We start from the raw sequence: 21,985 nt of genomic DNA on the forward strand, positions 1-21,985 counted from the left end.
TCTTTGTATGGCGGTCATCAATGGCTTCTTTCGGGCCTTGCACCCTCTCAATCCTGCTTCCAAACATCTCTTCCTAACAGCTGATGTTGCTACCTCAATATTGCACTTTTCTTGCCATTCTCGCAGAAGCTGAGGAGAGGTGAGTTTTCGATTGGCAAGGGATGTTCTTATGAGTACTCTATCCTCCCTTTTAGTTGACTTTCTGGGCCGACCAGATCTGGGCCTGTCCTGGGTAATTCCAAGCTGCTTATGTTTCTGCAAAATTCTTACGACTGTACTCTGATTACAGCCGACCTTCCTTGCGATCTGGGGGCCAGTATAACCCTCTTCATGTAGCACCACAACTCGCACACGATCCTCCGCTGACAAAAATCTGAAGGCTCCCATCATAAAACTCTACAGTATGATTCACTAGATAGACCAACAGATAAAACAAACAAACAAAGCAGCAGATGTGATGTAATGTGATTGGCTGCCATATCCAGGTTATGATTGGTCACAAGAACCTCATCTGTGATTGGCTAATTTTAGATCTGAAGCTGTACAATATTTAGTTGTGCTTTCAATTCCCATATTGTTGCAATAATATCAGGCAAAACTGCTTCAAAAGCTAAAAATATTACAGGGAGAGAATGCAAAATTGTATTCTGAACAAAACCATATATAATGTGTCATATTAGCATTGAAGATATTCTACAGAAAACGTTTAAAACTTGAAAAATCAATTTATCCTATGCCTATGCAGGACTTTTGAACACCACTGTATGTACAGCTGATATAACCTGGGTATCTTCTGTATATAATTATATATGTACAGCTGATATAACCTGGGTATCTCCTGTATATAATTATATATGTACAGCTGGTATAACCTGGGCATCTCCTGTATATAATTATATATGTACAGCCGGTATAACTTGGGCTTCTCCTGTATATAATTATATATGTACAGCTGATATAACCTGGGTATCTTCTGTATATAATTATATATGTACAGCTGATATAACCTGGGCATCTGCTGTATATAATTATATATGTACAGCCGGTATAACCTGGGCTTCTCCTGTATATAATTATATATGTACAGCTGATATAACCTGGGTATCTTCTGTATATAATTATATATGTACAACTGGTATAACCTGGGCATCTCCTGTATATAATTATATATGTACAGCTGGTATAACCTGGGCATCTGCTGTATATAATTATATATGTACAGCTGGTATAAGCTGGGCATCTCCTGTATATAATTATATATGTACAGCTGATATAACCTGGGTATCTTCTGTATATAATTATATATGTACAGCTGATATAACCTGGGCATCTGCTGTATATAATTATATATGTACAGCTGGTATAAGCTGGGCATCTCCTGTATATAATTATATATGTACAGCTGATATAACCTGGGTATCTTCTGTATATAATTATATATGTACAGCTGATATAACCTGGGCATCTGCTGTATATAATTATATATGTACAGCCGGTATAACCTGGGCTTCTCCTGTATATAATTATATATGTACAGCTGATATAACCTGGGTATCTTCTGTATATAATTATATATGTACAGCTGGTATAAGCTGGGCATCTCCTGTATATAATTATATATGTACAGCTGATATAACCTGGGTATCTTCTGTATATAATTATATATGTACAGCTGATATAACCTGGGCATCTCCTGTATATAATTATATATGTACAGCTGATATAACCTGGGTATCTTCTGTATATAATTATATATGTACAGCTGATATAACCTGGGCATCTGCTGTATATAATTATATATGTACAGCCGGTATAACCTGGGCTTCTCCTGTATATAATTATATATGTACAGCTGATATAACCTGGGTATCTTCTGTATATAATTATATATGTACAACTGGTATAACCTGGGCATCTCCTGTATATAATTATATATGTACAACTGGTATAACCTGGGCATCTGCTGTATATAATTATATATGTACAGCTGGTATAAGCTGGGCATCTCCTGTATATAATTATATATGTACAGCCGGTATAACCTGGGCTTCTCCTGTATATAATTATATATGTACAGCTGATATAACCTGGGCATCTCCTGTATATAATTATATATGTACAACTGGTATAACCTGGGTATCTCCTGTATATAATTATATATGTACAGCTGGTATAATCTGGGCATCTCCTGTATATAATTATATATGTACAGCTGGTATAACATCGGTATCTCCTGTATATAATTATATATGTACAGCCGGTATAACCTGGGTATCTCCTGTATATAATTATACATGTACAGCTGGTATAACCTGGGCATCTCCTGTATATAATTATACATGTACAGCTGGTATAACCTGGGTATCTCCTGTATATAATTATATATGTACAGCTGATATAACCTGGGCATCTCCTGTATATAATTATATACACTCACCGGCCACTTTATTAGGTACACCATGCTAGTAACGGGTTGGACCCCCTTTTGCCTTCAGAACTGCCTCAATTCTTCGTGGCATAGATTCAACAAGGTGCTGGAAGCATTCCTCAGAGATTTTGGTCCATATTGACATGATGGCATCGCACAGTTGCCGCAGATTTGTCGGCTGCACATCCCAAAGATGCTCCATACAAGGCAGGATGGATCCATGCTTTCATGTTGTTTACGCCAAATTCTGACCCTACCATCCGAATGTCGCAGCAGAAATCGAGACTCATCAGACCAAGCAACGTTTTTCCAATCTTCTACTGTCCAATTTCGATGAGCTTGTACAAATTGTAGCCTCAGTTTCCTGTTCTTAGCTGAAAGGAGTGGTACCCGGTGTGGTCTTCTGCTGCTGTAGCCCATCTGCCTCAAAGTTCGACGCACTGTGCGTTCAGAGATGCTCTTAGGCCTACCTTGGTTGTAACGGGTGGCGATTTGAGTCACTGTTGCCTTTCTATCAGCTCGAACCAGTCTGCCCATTCTCCTCTGACCTCTGGCATCAACAAGGCATTTCCGCCCACAGAACTGCCGCTCACTGGATTGTTTTTCTTTTTCGGACCATTCTCTGTAAACCCTAGAGATGGTTGTGCGTGAAAATCCCAGTAGATCAGCAGTTTCTGAAATACTCAGACCAGCCCTTCTGGCACCAACAACCATGCCACGTTCAAAGGCACTCAAATCACCTTTCTTCCCCATACTGATGCTCGGTTTGAACTGCAGGAGATTGTCTTGACCATGTCTACATGCCTAAATGCACTGAGTTGCCGCCATGTGATTGGCTGATTAGAAATTAAGTGTTAACAAGAAGTTGGACAGGTGTACCTAATAAAGTGGCCGGTGAGTGTATATAATTATATATGTACAGCTGGTATAACCTGGGCATCGCCTGTATATAATTATATATGTACAGCTGATATAACCTGGGTATCTTCTGTATATAGTTATATATGTACAGCTGCTATAACCTGGGCATCTCCTGTATATAATTATATATGTACAGCTGGTATAACCTGGGCATCTCCTGTATATAATTATATATGTACAGCTGATATAACCTGGGTATCTTCTGTATATAGTTATATATGTACAGCTGCTATAACCTGAGCATCTCCTGTATATAATTATATATGTACAGCTGGTATAACCTGGGTATCTTCTGTATATAATTATATATGTACAGTTGGTATAACCTGGGTATCTTCTCTATATAATTATATATGTACAGCCGGTATAACCTGGGTATCTTCTGTGTATAGTTATATATGTACAGATGTTATAACCTGGGTATTTACGTCTGAGTATACTGTGGCTTGGCAATGATCTGCTGTTTTTCTTCCCAGTCCTCCAGGCCTCACTGGCAGTCCCGTCATCTCTGACATCTCCCTCATCCGCCTGTCTCCTCACCCAGTGGGCACCACCACAGATCTCAATCACACCCATCATTATGTGAGCCCGCACATGGAGCATTACCTGCGATCTGTCCATGGAAGTCCCACCCTGTCCATGATCTCCGCTGCCAGGGGGCTGAGCCCCGCGGAAGGTAGGTGACTCCAGAGAATTCAGTGACAATGATCTAATGTGTGCAGATTTGTAAACTTTAAATATAGTTTCCATTCACTGACAGCAAGTGGAGAATGTGAAGATGGTGGAAACGTTTCCCCAATGATTCAGCTTTGCTTCACTAATCTGGATGTGACCATTAAATAGTTAATCATGGAGACTTCAGGTGGTCCAAGGTGTTACAAGCCTCCGACCCATCAGTCAGGTCCAGGGTGTTACAGGCCCCCGAGCCGCCAGTCAGGTCCAGGGAGTTACAGGCCCCCGAGCCACCAGTCAGGTCCAGGGAGTTACAAGCCCCCGAGCCGCCCGTCAGGTCCAGGGTGTTACAAGCCCCCGAGCCACCAGTCAGGTCCAGGGTGTTACAGGCCCCCGAGCCGCCCGTCAGGTCCAGGGTGTTACAGGCCCCCGAGCCACCAGTCAGGTCCAGGGTGTTACAGGCCCCCGAGCCGCCCGTCAGGTCCAGGGTGTTACAAGCCCCTGAGCCGCCCGTCAGGTCCATGGTGTTACAGACCCCCTGAGCCACCAGTCAGGTCCAGGGAGTTACAAGCCCCCGAGCCGCCAGTCAGGTCTAGGATGTTACAGGCCCCCAAAACGCCAGTCAGGTCCAGGGTGTTACAGGCCTCCGAGCCGCCCGTCAGGTCCAGGGTGTTACAAGCCCCTGAGCCGCCCGTCAGGTCCATGGTGTTACAGACCCCCTGAGCCACCAGTCAGGTCCAGGGAGTTACAAGCCCCCGAGCCGCCAGTCAGGTCTAGGATGTTACAGGCCCCCAAAACGCCAGTCAGGTCCAGGGTGTTACAGGCCTCCGAGCCGCCCGTCAGGTCCAGGGTGTTACAAGCCCCTGAGCCGCCCGTCAGGTCCATGGTGTTACAGACCCCCTGAGCCACCAGTCAGGTCCAGGGAGTTACAAGCCCCCGAGCCGCCAGTCAGGTCTAGGATGTTACAGGCCCCCAAGACGCCAGTCAGGTCCAGGGTGTTACAGGCCTCCGAGCCGCCAGTCAGGTCCAGGGTGTTACAGGCCTCCGAGCCGCCAGTCAGGTCCAGGGTGTTACAGGCCCCCAAGACGCCAGTCAGGTCCAGGGTGTTACAGGCCTCCGAGCCGCGAGTCAGGTCCAGGGTGTTACAGGCCTCCGAGCCGCCAGTCAGGTCCAGGGTGTTACAGACCCCCAAGACGCCAGTCAGGTCCAGGGTGTTACAGGCCTCCGAGCTGCCAGTCAGGTCTAGGATGTTACAGGCCTCCGAGCCGCCAGTCAGGTCTAGGATGTTACAGGCCTCCGAGCCACCAGTCAGGTCCAGGGTGTTACAGGCCCCCAAGACGCCAGTCAGGTCCAGGGTGTTACAGGCCTCCGAGCTGCCAGTCAGGTCTAGGATGTTACAGGCCTCCGAGCCGCCAGTCAGGTCCAGGGTGTTACAGGCCCCCAAGACGCCAGTCAGGTCCAGGATGTTACAGGCCTCCGAGCCGCCAGTCAGGTCCAGGGTGTTACAGGCCTCCGAGCCGCCAGTCAGGTCCAGGGTGTTACAGGCCCCCAAGACGCCAGTCAGGTCCAGGATGTTACAGGCCTCCGAGCCGCCAGTCAGGTCCAGGGTGTTACAGGCCTCCGAGCCGCCAGTCAGGTCCAGGGTGTTACAGGCCTCCGAGCCGCCAGTCAGGTCCAGCGTGTTACAGGCCTCCGAGCCGCCAGTCAGGTCCAGGGTGTTACAGGCCTCCGAGCCGCCAGTCAGGTCCAGGGTACAAACCATATATTTTATATAAGGTCCAGAGCAAATCTATGAAAAAGGAACAGTTACCCCCCACAATGCCCAAGAGCATCCAGTGCCCACCTCCCTGCTGGAACAAGTCCCTCTGTTCTTGGCATCGGTCGGCAGCCCCTATATTTATGGCACACATGTCATTTTAGGCGAACGCCTCTAATAAGACAACCGTTTTTATATGAAAGTCGACCGGTAATCACGTCATTGCCACGCGTTGATCTTCAGAAACCTCCAGCGATCAATTAATGGGATGTAAACGTGAACTTACATGCCAGATATTCAAATGGATGGTCAACCATGAATGGGGCTCCATATCAGGAGGAGACCTTTGTTAGTGCCCCTCCGCTGTGGCTCTGAGGGGTCCCATTTGAAGTACCATCCTCACATCAAATTACTTCAATAGGGCATGGTGGCACTTGTTGGTTTAGTGAGACGACCATATACAGGAGTTTTCCTATTTTGACTTTCCCTTCTAGTCAGAAGGCTCCTCTGGGATCTGCTGATCCTCCTGAGATCCCCCCCAATCAGCTGGGATCTGTAAGGACCCTGGCAGTACGTGGTACATTTCTCTGCAGTGCCCCCACAGGGGATATGAAGTATTACACAGTGTCCTTTCACAACATCTGTCTATTGCAGAACAGGGCAGATCCTCTAGTGATAGACACTCCCCTACACCAATGAGCTTTTCCCTATCGCAAATATTGATGACATGGGCAAGTTCTGGAGGCCTCGGGGCAGATTCACCAAGAAGTGGCCGGTATTGTGTACACAGCCCAACAGGTCGAAGGTTAGAAAAGTGAGGCTAGAATGTTTACCTAATGGCCGAGACTTGGAAGTTTGTCTTAAAGGTTCTTCATTTTTGGCCTCAGTATCTTGTAAAACCTGCAGCGGAGGTTGGTTAATAACATTGGCCTCCCATCTGCCCGCACGTTTCATCACCATCTACGAGGCTTCGTCCATGTTCTCAGCCTTGAACATTTTCTCCTTGAATGGATTTGGACAGAGGGTGACACTATTTATTTTTCCTCCGGGTTCGCCGCCCCCTCGCTCCTCTCTGGATGGAGTTTTGAGGATTTGCAGCTGTGAGAATTTCTATAATTGTCTCTGGCAAAGTGCAGAGATTCAGGGAGCCAGACGCCGAGACTCGCCGCGTCCAACACATCTCCAGGCCCAAGTGTGTCTCCTCAGCATCACGGAGAGTGGAGGCGACATTAACGAGGCCGTTTAGAAGTTTCCTACAGGATGGGGGGGTTCTCACAGCCGCCCCCTCTATAGTGATATCACACATACATTTCTACAATGTTACAAGTTTGGCTATAAAATCTGCAACTTTATCTTTTCCATTCCATAAAATGATATTGTGTAGCGAGGCCGCGTTCACACTGGTGTCGTCCTGTATATGATCCTGATCTCACTAGAGTTTCGCCTGGTGATAAAATCACATTAGTTTCTAGCGATGTCCATACAAATTACCGCAGAGGTTTCGTCTTCCCAATTCATTCCAACAGATGATGTCAGGGCAGCGGAGAATCGGCATGTTCTCTGGGGACACGTCCTAGCACCGTCCCGGCACATCGGGGCTTTATCCCGACTCCGAATACTCACTTCTCTCTCTCTGTGCCATGTCTTCTTTGGGCGTCTTCATCACTCCGTAGCTCCTCATCGGGGGGAGAAGCCGGCATCTCTCTGCACACACTTACATATTACACAATTCTCTGCTTTCTTGTGATCTGGTCACATCGGGAATCAAACCCACAACCTTTATCATTGCAGGCAGCAGCTAAACTTATAAGCCACAGCCTACACTGGCATCACTGGGTGGATTCTCTGTACACCCCTGGTCAAAATTACTGTTATTGTGAACCGTTATTTTTTAGAGTAATTTTTTACATTTTGAAATTTACAAAAGGAAAATGGGCAGATGCAAAAGTTTGGGCACCCTTAGAGATTTGTGTGCTCAGATTACGTTAACTGAGGTTTCAGACTTTAATTATCCTGTTAGGGTTATGGCTCGTTCACTATCATCGTTAGGAAACGCCAGGTGATGCAAATTTCCAGCTTTATAAAAACCCAGCCTCCTCTAACCTTGTGCCAAAAACCAGCAGCCATGGGTTCTTCTAAGCAACTGCCGAGCACTCTGAGAATGAAAATGATGTAGTCCACAAAGTAGGAGAAGACTATAAGAAGATAGCAAAGTGTTTTCAAGTTGCACATTCCTCAGCTTGAAATGTAATTAACAAATGGCTGTTATCAGGAACACTGGAGGTCAAGATAAGGTCTGGAAGACCAAGCAAAATTTCAGTGAGAGCTGCTCGTAGGATTGCTAGGGAGGCGAATCAGAACTCCCGCTTGAGTGCAAAAAACGTTCAGAAAGATTTATCAGACTCTGGAGTTGTGGTACATTGTTCTGCTGTTCAGAGACATCTGCACAAATATGGCCTTCATGGATGAGTCATCAGAAGAAAACCTCTCCAACGTCCTCACCATAAAATTCTAAATTCATCTTAAGTAGTATGCAAAAGAACTGATGATATTAAAATAGAACTCTTGGGCCACAATGATCAAAGGTATGTGTAGAGAAAAAAGGGCCCAGAATTGCAGGAAATTAACATTTCGCCAATCATTAAGCATGGTCTGGATCAGTCACTCTTTGGGGTTGTGTTGTAGCCAAAGGCACTAGTGAACATTTCACGGGAAGAGGGAAGAATGGATTCAATGAAATTTCAACAAATTCTACAAATGGATAATCATCCTAAACACATGTCAAAATCCACAATAGACGCTTCTGGCGTTGTCTATTGGTCATGAGTGGCCTGACACAAGGAATGTGACACTTGTAGCCCATGTCCTGGAGACGTCTGTGTGTGGTGAAGCAATGACTCCAGCAGCAGTCCACTCCTTGTGAATCTCCCCCACATTACTGAATGGCCTTTTCTTAACAATCCTTTCAAGGCTGCGGTTATCCCGGTTACTTGTGCACCTTTTCCTGCCACACTTTTTCCTTCCACTCCACTTTAAATTAATATACTTGGATCCAGGACTCTGTGAACAGCGGCTTCTTTACCAATGACCTTTTGTGGCTTCCCCTCCTTGTGGAGTGTGTCAGTGACTGGTGTCAGCCTTCTGGACATCTGTCAGGTCAGTAGTCTTCCCCATGATTGTGGAGATACTGAAACAGACTAAGGAACCTTTATAAACACTTAGGAGCCTTTACAGGTGTTTATTGTTAATTATTCTAATTTACTGAGATAATGATTTTTGATGATATTCTAATTTTGGGAGAATCACCTGTATATATGTTTTAAAGCATAATTTTATCTAATTTTTACTTTTTCTTTACAACTATTAAAAATTAATTTACATTGTAAATATAACAATAGCACCAAGCCGCACATTCAGTGGGGACACATTGTATCCAGTCCTATTTTTGTTTCAATTTCTATTCTATAATTTACTTTATGTAAATATTTACAATGTGACTATTAGTATTATAAAATGTAACCATTGATATTAATGACGTGTTGTAGTGATGCTTTGTGCTTTCCTTGTGTTTTGGTTGTTTGTGGTTGGAGGGGCATATCTGTCAATGTCAAGACCCCATTATGAGAACCTTCTAAAAATAACCTCAGAGCCGCATTTCTGGGATGAAAATGGAGATATTATCCAGCGTCCATCCGGTGGCCATTGTCTGGCTGAACAAACACTCCCAGTCTCCATTCTTCAACCTTCCAAAATATTTCCAAATGGGGTAGAGAAGTGCAAGACTCACCTGGTAACCCTGCTCTGCTCTTTCCTCACAGTGGCCCATGAGCACTTAAAAGAAAGAGGCATCTTTGGAATTGCACCCCCGCCACCTGGCGTCAACCCTGCCGATTATTACCACCAGATGACGCTGCTGGCCGGACACCCCAGTCCCTACGGAGAGCTCCTACTACAGACGGGAGCTGCGGGGAGCGTGGGCCACCTTCATGATTACCTGACTCCTATGGATGGTAAGTTCACCCTGTACATGATGGATAGATGGATGGATAGATAATAGATTACTACATAGAGATAACTGGATAGATACTGTAGATAGATAATAGATAGATAATAAATAAATAATATAGATAATAGATAGATAAATAATAGATAGATAATAGATAGATGATGCAATAATTTCTAGAATTCACTGTCAGTATCCGTAAGTTTGTTTTTCCTTGGGGTGGAGTCGCCCTTTAACCTCGCGGTTCCGTCCGCTTTGGACAGGTCTAGTCGCAGTCGTGGTCAGGCCCGATCCCCGGCCTCTTGTTTCCGGGGGTCCTCAGCTGATCTCATTAACATCCTGTACACCGTGCGGCCTCGTACGACCCCGCTCTCCGGATGCACACTTGTCACGTGCGCGGAGCGACTTCTTGCCAGCGCAGAGCGGCCGCAGTTTACTTTAATTGTCATCTCAGTCATTACTTACAATAACATCACAACCGGATTAGGACTAAAACCCAGATCTGGGCGCAGGCGGAAAATGTGAGTCCAGGAGAGAACGGAGTGTTAAATTATCCTTTAATTAACCTCTTTTCTGCTGCTGCAATAGAAATAATATTAAAGGGCCAGTCACAGTCCAGATCTTATAAAAGTGCAGTTGTGTTAGCAATGTCTCCCACCAGTCACACGACGTCTCACAGAAGGCTGCTGTGTAATGGCTGATAACAGAGAATGCAGCTGTCACTATAAATGCTAGAAGCTGCAGTTTTCTCCTTGTTCTGTATTTGCCTTCATTATATCTAATACTTTTATAAAGAAAAGTTCTGGAGCTTTCTCCTGTGCATCACAATTCCATTTCTCACAGTTTTCAAGATCTCTTATTTACCCCAAGTTTAACCAGACCCGACCGATACTTCACAGTGTTTGCTACAATGTATTCACTTGTGAGCTAAACAGGCAGCTGCTCAAGTGTATCTCCTTTGATAGCTTGTTACAATGTATCAGTGCCTGGTAAACTCTGAGCTCTGAGAAACCTTACAACTCTCTGGGTTTTTAGCCTTTTTTTCTGGTCCCATGGGCGCACAGCAAGCAGAGATATTGAAAATTATAAGGAACTTAATCACAAAGAAAGTTAGAAAGTTGCAGAATTTATTTACAATAAACCCAGAAATCCCCTTCAGTAAAGACGTCTAGCTGTCAGCGCTCGTTGGGCAGCCGGCAGGCGCAGCTCATGACCTTAATCCGGGGGTGACGGGTCCCAGATCTCAGTGTTTAGCGCTGAGTATTTCTCATGCTCTCAGTCTCGCTGGATTTCTACAATCTATAAACCATTCTGACAAGTATAAGTATTTAAAATCATTTTAGGATCGGAGTCCAGGAATCATCTGTGGGGTTTGGAGCAAACACTGAGAGCTGTCAGTTCCTCTCCAGCAAGTGTGAGGAGTTGGGATATGGGGTTCATTATGGTCGAAGTGGAGAGCGGAGAAAGGAGCCATTATCCAGAGCGATCTCAGGAGGAAACCTACAACATAAATGTCTGATCGCCGCCTCATTACTGTCAGATCAGGGCGTAGGCAGAAAACGGGAAGGAAAGTCGTCAATGTAAAATGGACTCAGTTTTGGCTTCTTTTGAAAACTGTTTTTACATCTCAGATGAAAAAGCTTTTTACCGAAGCAGCAGAAAACTTGTATTTTCCTATATAGGAAAAGTCATATGGGAGCTCCCCCTAGTGGTGGCTGCAGGCAGAATCTTATCATGTATCTCTGTATACAGGGAGCTCCCCCTAGTGGTGGCTGCAGGCAGAATCTTATCATGTATCTCTATATACAGGGAGCTCCCCCTAGTGGTGACTGCAGACAGGATCTTATCATGTATCTCTGTATACAGGGAGCTGCCCCTAGTGGTGACTGCAGACAGGATCTTATCATGTATCTCTGTATACAGGGAGCTCCCCCTAGTGGTGGCTGCAGACAGGATCTTATCATGTATCTCTGTATACAGGGAGCTCCCCCTAGTGGTGACTGCAGACAGGATCTTATCATGTATCTCTGTATACAGGGAGCTCCCCCTAGTGGTGACTGCAGACAGGATCTTATCATGTATCTCTGTATACAGGGAGCTCCCCCTAGTGGTGACTGCAGACAGGATCTTAATCATGTATCTCTGTATACAGGGAGCTCCCCCTAGTGGCGGCTGCACACAGGGTCTTATCGTGTACCTCTGTATACAGGGAGCTCCCACTAGTGGTGACTGCAGACAGGATCTTATCATGTATCTCTGTATACAGGGAGCTCCCCCTAGTGGTGACTGCAGACAGGATCTTATCATGTATCTCTGTATACAGGGAGCTCCCCCTAGTGGTGGCTGCAGACAGGATCTTATCATGTATCTCTGTATACAGGGAGCTGCCCCTAGTGGTGACTGCAGACAGGATCTTATCATGTATCTCTGTATACAGGGAGCTCCCCCTAGTGGTGGCTGCAGACAGGATCTTATCATGTATCTCTGTATACAGGGAGCTCCCCCTAGTGGTGACTGCAGACAGGATCTTATCATGTATCTCTGTATACAGGGAGCTCCCCCTAGTGGTGACTGCAGACAGGATCTTATCATGTATCTCTGTATACAGGGAGCTCCCCCTAGTGGTGACTGCAGACAGGATCTTATCATGTATCTCTGTATACAGGGAGCTCCCACTAGTGGTGACTGCAGACAGTATCTTATCATGTATCTCTGTATACAGGGAGCTCCCCCTAGCGGTGACTGCAGACAGCATCTTATCATGTATCTCTGTATACAGGGAGCTCCCCCTAGTGGTGACTGCAGACAGGATCTTATCATGTATCTCTTTATACAGTTAGCTCCCCCTAGTGGTGGCTGCAGACATGATCTTATCATGTTTCTCTGTATACAGGGAGCTCTCCCTAGTGGTGGCTGCAGACAGGATCTTATGTATCTCTGTATACAGGGAGCTCCCCCTAGTGGTGGCTGCAGACAGGATCTTGTGTATCTGTGTATACAGGGAGCTCCCCCTAGTGGTGGCTGCAGACAGGATCTTATGTATCTCTATTTACAGGGAGCTCCCCCTAGTGGTGACTGCAGACAGGATCTTATCATGTATCTCTGTATACAGGGAGCTCCCCCTAGTGGTGGCTGCAGACAGGATCTTGTGTATCTGTGTATACAGGGAGCTCCCCCTAGTGGTGGCTGCAGACAGGATCTTATCGTGTATCTCTGTATACAGGGAGCTCCCCTAGTGGTGACTGCAGGCAGGATCTTATCATGTATATCTATATACAGGGAGCTCCCCTAGTGGTGACTGCAGGCAGGATCTTATCATGTATCTCTGTATACAGGGAGCTCCCCCTAGTGGTGGCTGCAGGCAGGATCTTATCATGTATCTCTGTATACAGGGAGCTCCTCCTAGTGGTGGCTGCAGACAGGATCTTATGTATCTCTGTATACAGGGAGCTCCCCTAGTGGTGACTGCAGACAGGATCTTATCATGTATCTCTGTATACAGGGAGCTCCCCTAGTGGTGACTGCAGGCAGGATCTTATCATGTATATCTATATACAGGGAGCTCCCCTAGTGGTGACTGCAGACAGGATCTTATCATGTATCTCTGTATACAGGGAGCTCCCCCTAGTGGTGACTGCAGACAGGATCTTATCATGTATCTCTGTATACAGGGAGCTCCCCCTAGTGGTGGCTGCAGACAGGATCTTGTGTATCTGTGTATACAGGGAGCTCCCCCTAGTGGTGGCTGCAGACAGGATCTTATCGTGTATCTCTGTATACAGGGAGTTCCCCCTAGTGGTGGCTGCAGACAGGATCTTATCATGTATCTCTGTATACAGGGAGCTCCCCTAGTGGTGACTGCAGGCAGGATCTTATCATGTATATCTATATACAGGGAGCTCCCCTAGTGGTGACTGCAGACAGGATCTTATCATGTATCTCTGTATACAGGGAGCTCCCCCTAGTGGTGGCTGCAGACAGGATCTTGTGTATCTGTGTATACAGGGAGCTCCCCCTAGTGGTGGCTGCAGACAGGATCTTATCGTGTATCTCTGTATACAGGGAGCTCCCCTAGTGGTGACTGCAGGCAGGATCTTATCATGTATATCTATATACAGGGAGCTCCCCTAGTGGTGACTGCAGGCAGGATCTTATCATGTATCTCTGTATACAGGGAGCTCCCCCTAGTGGTGGCTGAGCTCCCCCTAGTGGTGGCTGCAGGCAGGATCTTATGTATCTGTGTATACAGGGAGCTCCTCCTAGTGGTGGCTGCAGACAGGATCTTATGTATCTCTGTATACAGGGAGCTCCCCTAGTGGTGACTGCAGGCAGGATCTTATCATGTATCTCTGTATACAGGGAGTTCCCCCTAGTGGTGGCTGCAGACAGGATCTTATCATGTATCTCTGTATACAGGGAGCTCCCCCTCGAGGTGACTGCAGACAGGATCTTATCATGTATCTCTGTATGCAGGGAGCTCCCCCTAGTGGTGGCTGCAGACAGGATCTTATCATGTATCTCTATATACAGGGAGCTCCCCCTAGTGGTGGCGGCAGACAGGATCTTATCATGTATCTCTGTATACAGGGAGCTCCCCCTAGTGGTGGCTGCAGACAGGATCTTATGTATCTGTGTATACAGGGAGCTCCTCCTAGTGGTGGCTGCAGACAGGATCTTATGTATCTCTGTATACAGGGAGCTCCCCTAGTGGTGGCTGCAGGCAGGATCTTATCATGTATCTCTGTATACAGGGAGCTCCCCCTAGTGGTGGCTGCAGACAGGATCTTATGTATCTGTGTATACAGGGAGCTCCTCCTAGTGGTGGCTGCAGACAGGATCTTATGTATCTCTGTATACAGGGAGCTCCCCTAGTGGTGACTGCAGGCAGGATCTTATCATGTATCTCTGTATACAGGGAGCTCCCCCTAGTGGTGGCTGCAGACAGGATCTTATCATGTATCTCTGTATACAGGGAGCTCCCCCTAGTGGTGACTGCAGACAGGATCTTCTCATGTATCTCTGTATACAGGGAGCTCCCCCTAGTGTTGGCTTCAGACAGGATCTTATCATGTATCTCTGTATACAGGGAGCTCCCCCTAGTGGTGAGTGCAGACAGGATCTTATCTTGCATCTCTGTATACAGGGAGCTCCCCCTAGTGGTGGCTGCAGACAGGATCTTATCATGTATCTCTGTATACAGGGAGCTCCCCCTAGTGGTGACTGCAGACAGGATCTTATGTATCTCTGTATACAGGGAGCTCCCCCTAGTGGTGGCTGCAGACAGGATCTTATCATGTATCTCTGTATACAGGGAGCTCCCCCTAGTGGTGGCTGCAGACAGGATCTTATCATGTATCTCTGTATACAGGGAGCTCCCCCTAGTGGTGGCTGCAGACAGGATCTTATCATGTATCTCTGTATACAGGGAGCTCCCCCTAGTGGTGGCTGCAGACAGGATCTTATGTTTTTCTGTATACAGGGAGCTCCCCCTAGTGGTGGCTGCAGACAGGGTCTTATGTTTTTCTGTATACAGGGAGCTCCCCCTAGTGGTGGCTGCAGACAGGATCTTATGTTTTTCTGTATACAGGGAGCTCCCCCTAGTGGTGGCTACAGACAGGGTCTTATGTTTTTCTGTATACAGGGAGCTCCCCCTAGTGGTGGCTGCAGACAGGATCTTATGTTTTTCTGTATACAGGGAGCTCCTCCTATTGCTGGTTGCTAGTTAGTAGAGTACAGCAGTGTCATGCATTTCTGTCTGTTCAGGGGATTTTGAGCTTTGTTTAAAAAAATGTTCTGTTATAAAACCATATTATATAATAAATCAGCAGAGAATTGTAGATCTCTAAGGAGAGAACTTTACTTTAAGCTGTGTCTATACTTATCCATAGCCCTGATGCCTGCATTACCTTTGGCTTTTAGTAGGTTGCAGAATGGGAAATGTGACAGTGAATTTAAAGGGAGAACAGATCCATCAGTCTGATCAGTGCCTATTCCCAGGGTGGTCTTTGTGATTGTTGTGAGCTGCACTCATTGCCTTGGACAGGAGCCTGCGCGCTCCGGGGCCGCACAGTGTGGGATTGATAAAGTCCAGGCAGCTGCAGGCTCCGTTCTGTGACTGCCCTTGTCTTCTCATTGCTCGCTCCGTGCCAGATGCCGGTCATTTGCTCGGCTGCTGGACACTGGCCATGAGACGACCCCTATTTTATGTTAGTGCTGGGCCAGCACATCCTGACTGTTCCGATGTCTCCTGATGCCATACTGTGAGCAGATCTGTCTGTATTAGACCTGGGACATTCTGCTCCGTCCTGGGGTCTGCTATAGGAAGACCTAGCAAAGTGGGAGCATCCAGGCATAAGGGGAACGCATGATGCGGGGATAAGGCGCTGCCCAAACACAATATGGAGGAACCCACGGGGCTTTGTGTATCCGGACGCCCCCGGGATGTGAGCAGAGGTCATTCACTGGCAGGATAAGGGGCCATATCTTATCTAGGGGCCACAGTGAAAATACCGACGTTCACACCGCAGGCAGTGGACACCAGCGTTATTCACGGGACGCAGGGGAACATGAATTTATTAATGGGGCCTCGAGGTGAGTGGCGAGCACCAACATCAATCAATGCAAATGAGGACAGAAAAATGAGCACAAAGTTTTTCTTTGTGTTTCATAATTTATCAAGGGAAGTGGCGCATTAATAAACAGGTCTCCCCAGAGGTGGGCAGGTAACAGAGACAGATATGGCTGCCAGCGCCGTCCTGCTTCCGCCAGCTAATAGAGGAAAGCGCGGAGAACACATTGTGATCCGAGCGTCATTATTCATCCCTCATTGGGTAATTATACCGCCGGTGCCAGCGGATTCTGTGTGTTCATTACACAATCGGAGAGCAGCGACCTGTGAATGGGGGTCTCCAGAGCAGATAGGCAGACTATGAGGGGCTCCAGGACCTCCATCTCCTAGAGCCGAGCCCCCACTGACCACTAGAATAAAGGGGCATAACGTGGCGCCTCCTGTGTGCCGCTGATGCTTCTGATTAGACTCTGTATGAGATGATATTTCGGCGCTGATTTGTACCCGATTCTCCGTCCTTTCCAGTATCTCGGTTCTCAAGTCCCCGGGTCACCCCGAGGTTAAGCCGGAAGCGGGCCCTGTCCATCTCGCCCCTGTCTGATGCCAGCATTGACCTGCAGACCATGATCCGCACTTCTCCCAACTCCTTGGTGGCTTATATCAATAACTCCAGGAGCAGCTCCGCCGCCAGCGGCTCCTACGGGCACTTATCAGCCGGGGCCATCAGGTAGGTGACACACTGCAGCCTGCAAGCGTCAGACCCAGGAACGCAGCGTCGGATGCTCTGAAGGCTGCGCTGCGTCATTGGTGCACATGGTGCTGACGATCTTCTGTGGATTCTTCATGATCCACTACATTCTTCTATGAAACATAATAACAATATTACAATTTGCTCCTTTTTTTTCCAGCCCGGCCTTCAGTTTCCCCCATCCGATCAACCCAGTGGCTTATCAGCAGCTTCTGAACCAGCAGCGCAGTCTGAACGCCACATTTGGGCACAGTTCGCTCATCCATCCGTCTCCCACCTTCACATCACGCCAGCAGGGGTGTGTGCCCACCGCCAGCCCAGCTCCAGTGCCAGCCAACAGCAACCACACTGCATCCAGCCCCGGCCAGGTGAGCAGCCAGCCCCCGCAGCAGCCAGCCCCCGCAGCCAGCCCCCGCAAGCAACCAGCCACCACAGCAACCAGCCTCCGCAGCAACCAGCCTCCGCAGCAACCAGCCTCCGCAGCAACCAGCCTCCGCAGCAGTCAACCTCCACAGCAGCCAGCCCCCGCAGCCACCAGCCTCTCCAGTTGCCAGCCCCCCGCAGACACTGACCCCTGCAGCCTCCGCATCAGCCAGTCCCCGCAGCTGCAAGCCTCCACAGTCCCTGCAGCCGCCAGTCCCTGCAGCAACCAGCCCCCGCAGCAACCAGCCCCCGCAGCAACCAGCCTCTGCAGCAACCAGCCTCTGCAGCTGCCAGTCTCCGCAGCAACCAGTCCCCGCAGCCGCCATTTACACACCATGAACGCTATCTCAGGACCTCTGCTTGCTGTCAGTGAACATCTTCTGATGTCTCAGGCAGCTGAAGGCTTCTTATAATTGTATCCACTACTGACGTCCTCTGAAACACGCAGCCTATAATAAGGGTTTTTTGTATAAAGCTAATCGTTCCTTTATGACAATCCTTTGTTCTTTCCTTTCCGTTCATGAACTGTAGAACAAGCAGAGCAGTGAGTCGGCGGTGAGCAGCACGGTCAATCAGGTGATCGGGAAGAAAAGCAAAGTGAAGATCGAGGAGGAGGCGGCGAGCAGGGACTCCCCCAGCCCCCCGGTAACGTGATTATTGTAAACTGATCATTGTCCCAAAGAAGTGTGTGAACCCCCCGCCCGACATCCTGACACTGACAGTCCAGTGCTGCAGATGACACCGGCAGCGGCTCTGTCTTCTGTAACGTTAATTTCCTGCTTTTATTGTTCCATTGTTTATTTCATGTGATTTTACGTTTCTTTCTATCACCAATTTAACCCTTTTTTATCCTCCTGGCAGGACCATGTGACGGAGCTGAAAGACGACTTTGACAGAGAGGATTGTAAGCAAGAGACAGAGGTCATTTATGAAACCAACTGTCACTGGGAAAGCTGCACCAAGGAGTTCGACACCCAAGACCAACTGGTTCATGTAAGTGGTCCCCGAGACCCCGGATTATGGGCATACAGCGTGTGTATCCAAGTGGGTGCAGCAGACCTTTATACACAGCACATGCTTCAACTCATGGGGAACCTGCTCATTATCGTTAACACAAGGGCAGACCATATCCTAAAGGAACCTGCTCATTATCCACTCACGAGGAACCTGCTCATTATCATTAACACAAGGGCAGACCATATCCTAAAAGGAACCTGCTCATTATCGTTAACACAAGGGCAGACCATATGCTAAAGGAACCTGCTCATTGTCGCACAGCAGAACCCATCCATAGGGAACCTAGTCAATATTACCTTCCAGATCCCACCCCTAAGGAACTGCTTGTTATTATTACCACAGTAGGCCCCATTCCTTGTTTATTATCACATATCAGATCCCGTTTCTGAAGAATATGTTCATTATCATGCAGCAGATGCTTCCCATGGAGTAACCTGCTTATTATCACTGCCCTGTGGCTGATTCCATCTCTGCAGAGTCTTTGATAATAATTACCTAATAGCGGATCCCACTCCTGTGAAACCTGCTCATTATCACCAAGCTGATCCTGCCTTCCTGGAACCTGCCCATTATCATTACTACAAGGCATATCCCACCACTGGGGAACCTGTTCATTATCATTAACACAAGGGCAGACCATATCCTAAAGGAACCTGCTCATTATCCACTAACGAGGAACCTGCTCATTATCACCAAGCTGAAGCTGATCATACCTTTGTGAAACCTGCTGATTATCATTGCCACAAAGCAGAACCCACCCCAGAGGAACTTACTTCTCATCACACAGCAGATCCCATCCTTAAAACACTTGTGCCTTATCACACAGCAGACCCCGCACTTTGTACTTGCTTATTATGAAACAACAGGTCCTATGCATGAAGAATCTGCTCATTATCATACAGCAAATCCAACCCCTAAGGAATGTACTTACTACATCACAGCATATGCCACCCCTGAGGAATCTGCTCAATATCACCAATCAACCCCTTCGGAACCTGCTTATTATCCTACAGTAGATCTTATCCTGAAGGCACTTGCTCATTATCATACAGAACATCTTATGCATGATGAACATTGCTCACTACCCTGCATCAGATCTGACTGGACAGTTTATTGCTGTTGCTTTTAATGTTACAAAGTTTTTCCAGACAGACGATCGCTCCACTGGAGCCCTACATGAAAAAAATCCCAGCAAAAATAAATATATATGTCTCTATAGATAAACGCACATATAATGCAGCAACATATATTCTGAATTAACGGGCGGATGGGCAGAGACACAATTTTGCTCACTTTGCAGTTTCCTCGTTAGTGATGGTGCATGATGGTATAAGTGGGTGATATTTCTTATCGTTGCCGTATCTGTTGTATGATGCGCCCCGGTCGCAGCACGCGGCTAATTCTCCTGCACCGCGCTCTCTCTGCAGCACATCAATAATGAGCACATTCACGGGGAGAGGAAGGAGTTTGTGTGTCGCTGGCAGGATTGCACGCGGGAGCAGAAGCCGTTTAAAGCGCAGTACATGCTGGTGGTTCATATGAGGAGACATACAGGAGAAAAACCTCATAAATGCACGGTAAGCGGCCGCAAAAGTGCCGATCTCAGCAGCTGCGACCGACCTCCCCATAAATAGTAGCTGACACTGCCCCCAGGGACGTCACTAACCACCGTACTTACTGCACCTCCGAGGAAGTCCTGGGGGGACGCCGGGGAAAAGGGCTGCTCTTAGCCACTGCGTGTAACCATGGATGAGAATAGTGGGGTGATTGCATGCCAGTCGGGGGCCGTGGAGAGCCAGGGGCGAGAGTCCTCCATTTTCGGGGAGGTTGCATGCATTATATCATTTTCTTCCCTCCTTGTATCAACAGTTTGAAGGTTGCTATAAAGCATATTCCAGGCTGGAGAATCTGAAGACTCACCTGCGCTCGCACACCGGAGAGAAGCCGTATGTGTGCGAGCACGAGGGCTGCAACAAGGCGTTCTCCAACGCGTCTGACCGCGCCAAGCACCAGAACCGGACTCATTCCAACGAGGTGAAGTCTGCTCTGCTGACACCGGGGAATTTACACCTTACGGCAACTCGTAAAGAGAAAACACCGAGCTTGTTAGACAATTTATTTTGCCGGAACGCCAAACCGCATCAGCGCAACCCCCGACTGTTCCTATGTGTCTGAAAGTGGAAGCAGATGGTGGCTTGGCGCATTGATTCCAAATAGGTGTGGACTATAAAACCAGTCTGGTCTGAGCAGAGGAAATGGGAAGCACCTGTTCTGCAGAGCTGGAATCTGTCCTGGCTTTTATTTTCACCACGTGCGGCGTGCAGACGCCTCCAGCCGCCCCTGGGCTGACACACACACATTGCATGAAGTTTTATTGCTCCAGTAGACACATCCAGCCCGCCGGGGTTAATTATTAGGGGAAGGATGGAAACCAGAACACAGCAGAGTGGTGCGCGGTGCCGCAGAGTGGTGCGCGGTGCCGCAGAGTGGTGCACGGTGCCGCAGAGTGGTGCGCGGTGCCGCAGAGTGGTGCTCAATAGAGTTGCACAAATTTGCTCAGGTCCCTGCCTATTTGGCAAGTTATTACTGCATAAGCTGCAGCGGGAGCCCGGATATATGGAGCGCTCCGGCTGATCAGCTGTTCGGCGCCGCAGTTGCATCTGTCGCGGCCGTGTGACAGTGAGAGTCTGTGTGTTGCGCTCTCCATGCATGTGTTTTTCCTATCACACAGCCGTGACACATGAGCTGCGGAGCCGAACAGCTGATCAGCCGGAGCGCTCCATATATCCGGGCTCCCTCTGCAGCTTATTCGCTAAGCGCTATAACTTGCCGAATAAGCAGGGACCCGATCACATTCGCTTTTCTCTAGTTCTCAGTGGCGCAGAGGTGCAGTCACATTCAGTTCTCATACTCTGCCCCAAGGGCGAGACACGGCGGTGCTGGACGGAGCCGCCATATCAGACATCGATTCATTGCACGCACTGTTACATTGTAACACCAGATACATGATCCTTCCATCCATTGTCTGTTGCTAATATACTTTGTGTAAAAACCTCTTCACTATTTTCAAGATCTGTTTGTTGTTGAATGAAAGCCACATTTATATCCAGAAGCTGAAAATACTGTAACAATGCAACGCTTCACACCGAGACACAAATGATACATTGTAATAAACTTACCGTAATTCTAATGCAAGTAGAAATTAAGGAATTTATCGGCAGGATTTCACCCCCAATCTATTTATTTGTGCATGTAGCTCTGTCAAAGACAAGTACAGCAATACTTTGATTACTCATTAACGGTCCGGCCATGTCAATGTTGGAATTAATATGCAAATGAGACTTAAGAGCTATGGTAGATCTGAAGCCTCTGTCACTCCAGCTCTATTCCCCACGCAGCACAAGCTCCTCCTGCCTGACTGTCACTATACATGTGTGACTCCATGAAAA

General features: G+C 47.6%; 1 protein-coding gene across 4 annotated transcripts in view; it reads left to right on the plus strand.

Moving 5' to 3' along the window:
* GLI2 (GLI family zinc finger 2) overlaps positions 1 to 21,985 on the plus strand; it is a 154,781-nt gene that overhangs the window by 121,748 nt on the left and 11,048 nt on the right. For all 4 annotated transcript variants that reach the window (XR_013217880.1, XM_077273287.1, XM_077273288.1 and 1 more), the window contains 8 exons: positions 3,826 to 4,025; positions 9,596 to 9,787; positions 16,874 to 17,075; positions 17,257 to 17,464; positions 18,051 to 18,164; positions 18,381 to 18,512; positions 19,964 to 20,113; positions 20,406 to 20,570. Coding sequence is in view for 3 of the 4 variants with exons in the window: in XM_077273287.1 (XP_077129402.1) it covers positions 3,826 to 4,025; positions 9,596 to 9,787; positions 16,874 to 17,075; positions 17,257 to 17,464; positions 18,051 to 18,164; positions 18,381 to 18,512; positions 19,964 to 20,113; positions 20,406 to 20,570 (1,363 nt within the window). In the remaining variant the exon portion in view is untranslated. The remainder of the gene's footprint in view (positions 1 to 3,825; positions 4,026 to 9,595; positions 9,788 to 16,873; positions 17,076 to 17,256; positions 17,465 to 18,050; positions 18,165 to 18,380; positions 18,513 to 19,963; positions 20,114 to 20,405; positions 20,571 to 21,985) is intronic.

This window comes from Ranitomeya variabilis, chromosome 7 (genome assembly GCF_051348905.1).
Source record: "Ranitomeya variabilis isolate aRanVar5 chromosome 7, aRanVar5.hap1, whole genome shotgun sequence".
NCBI classification, from domain to species: Eukaryota; Metazoa; Chordata; class Amphibia; order Anura; family Dendrobatidae; genus Ranitomeya; species Ranitomeya variabilis.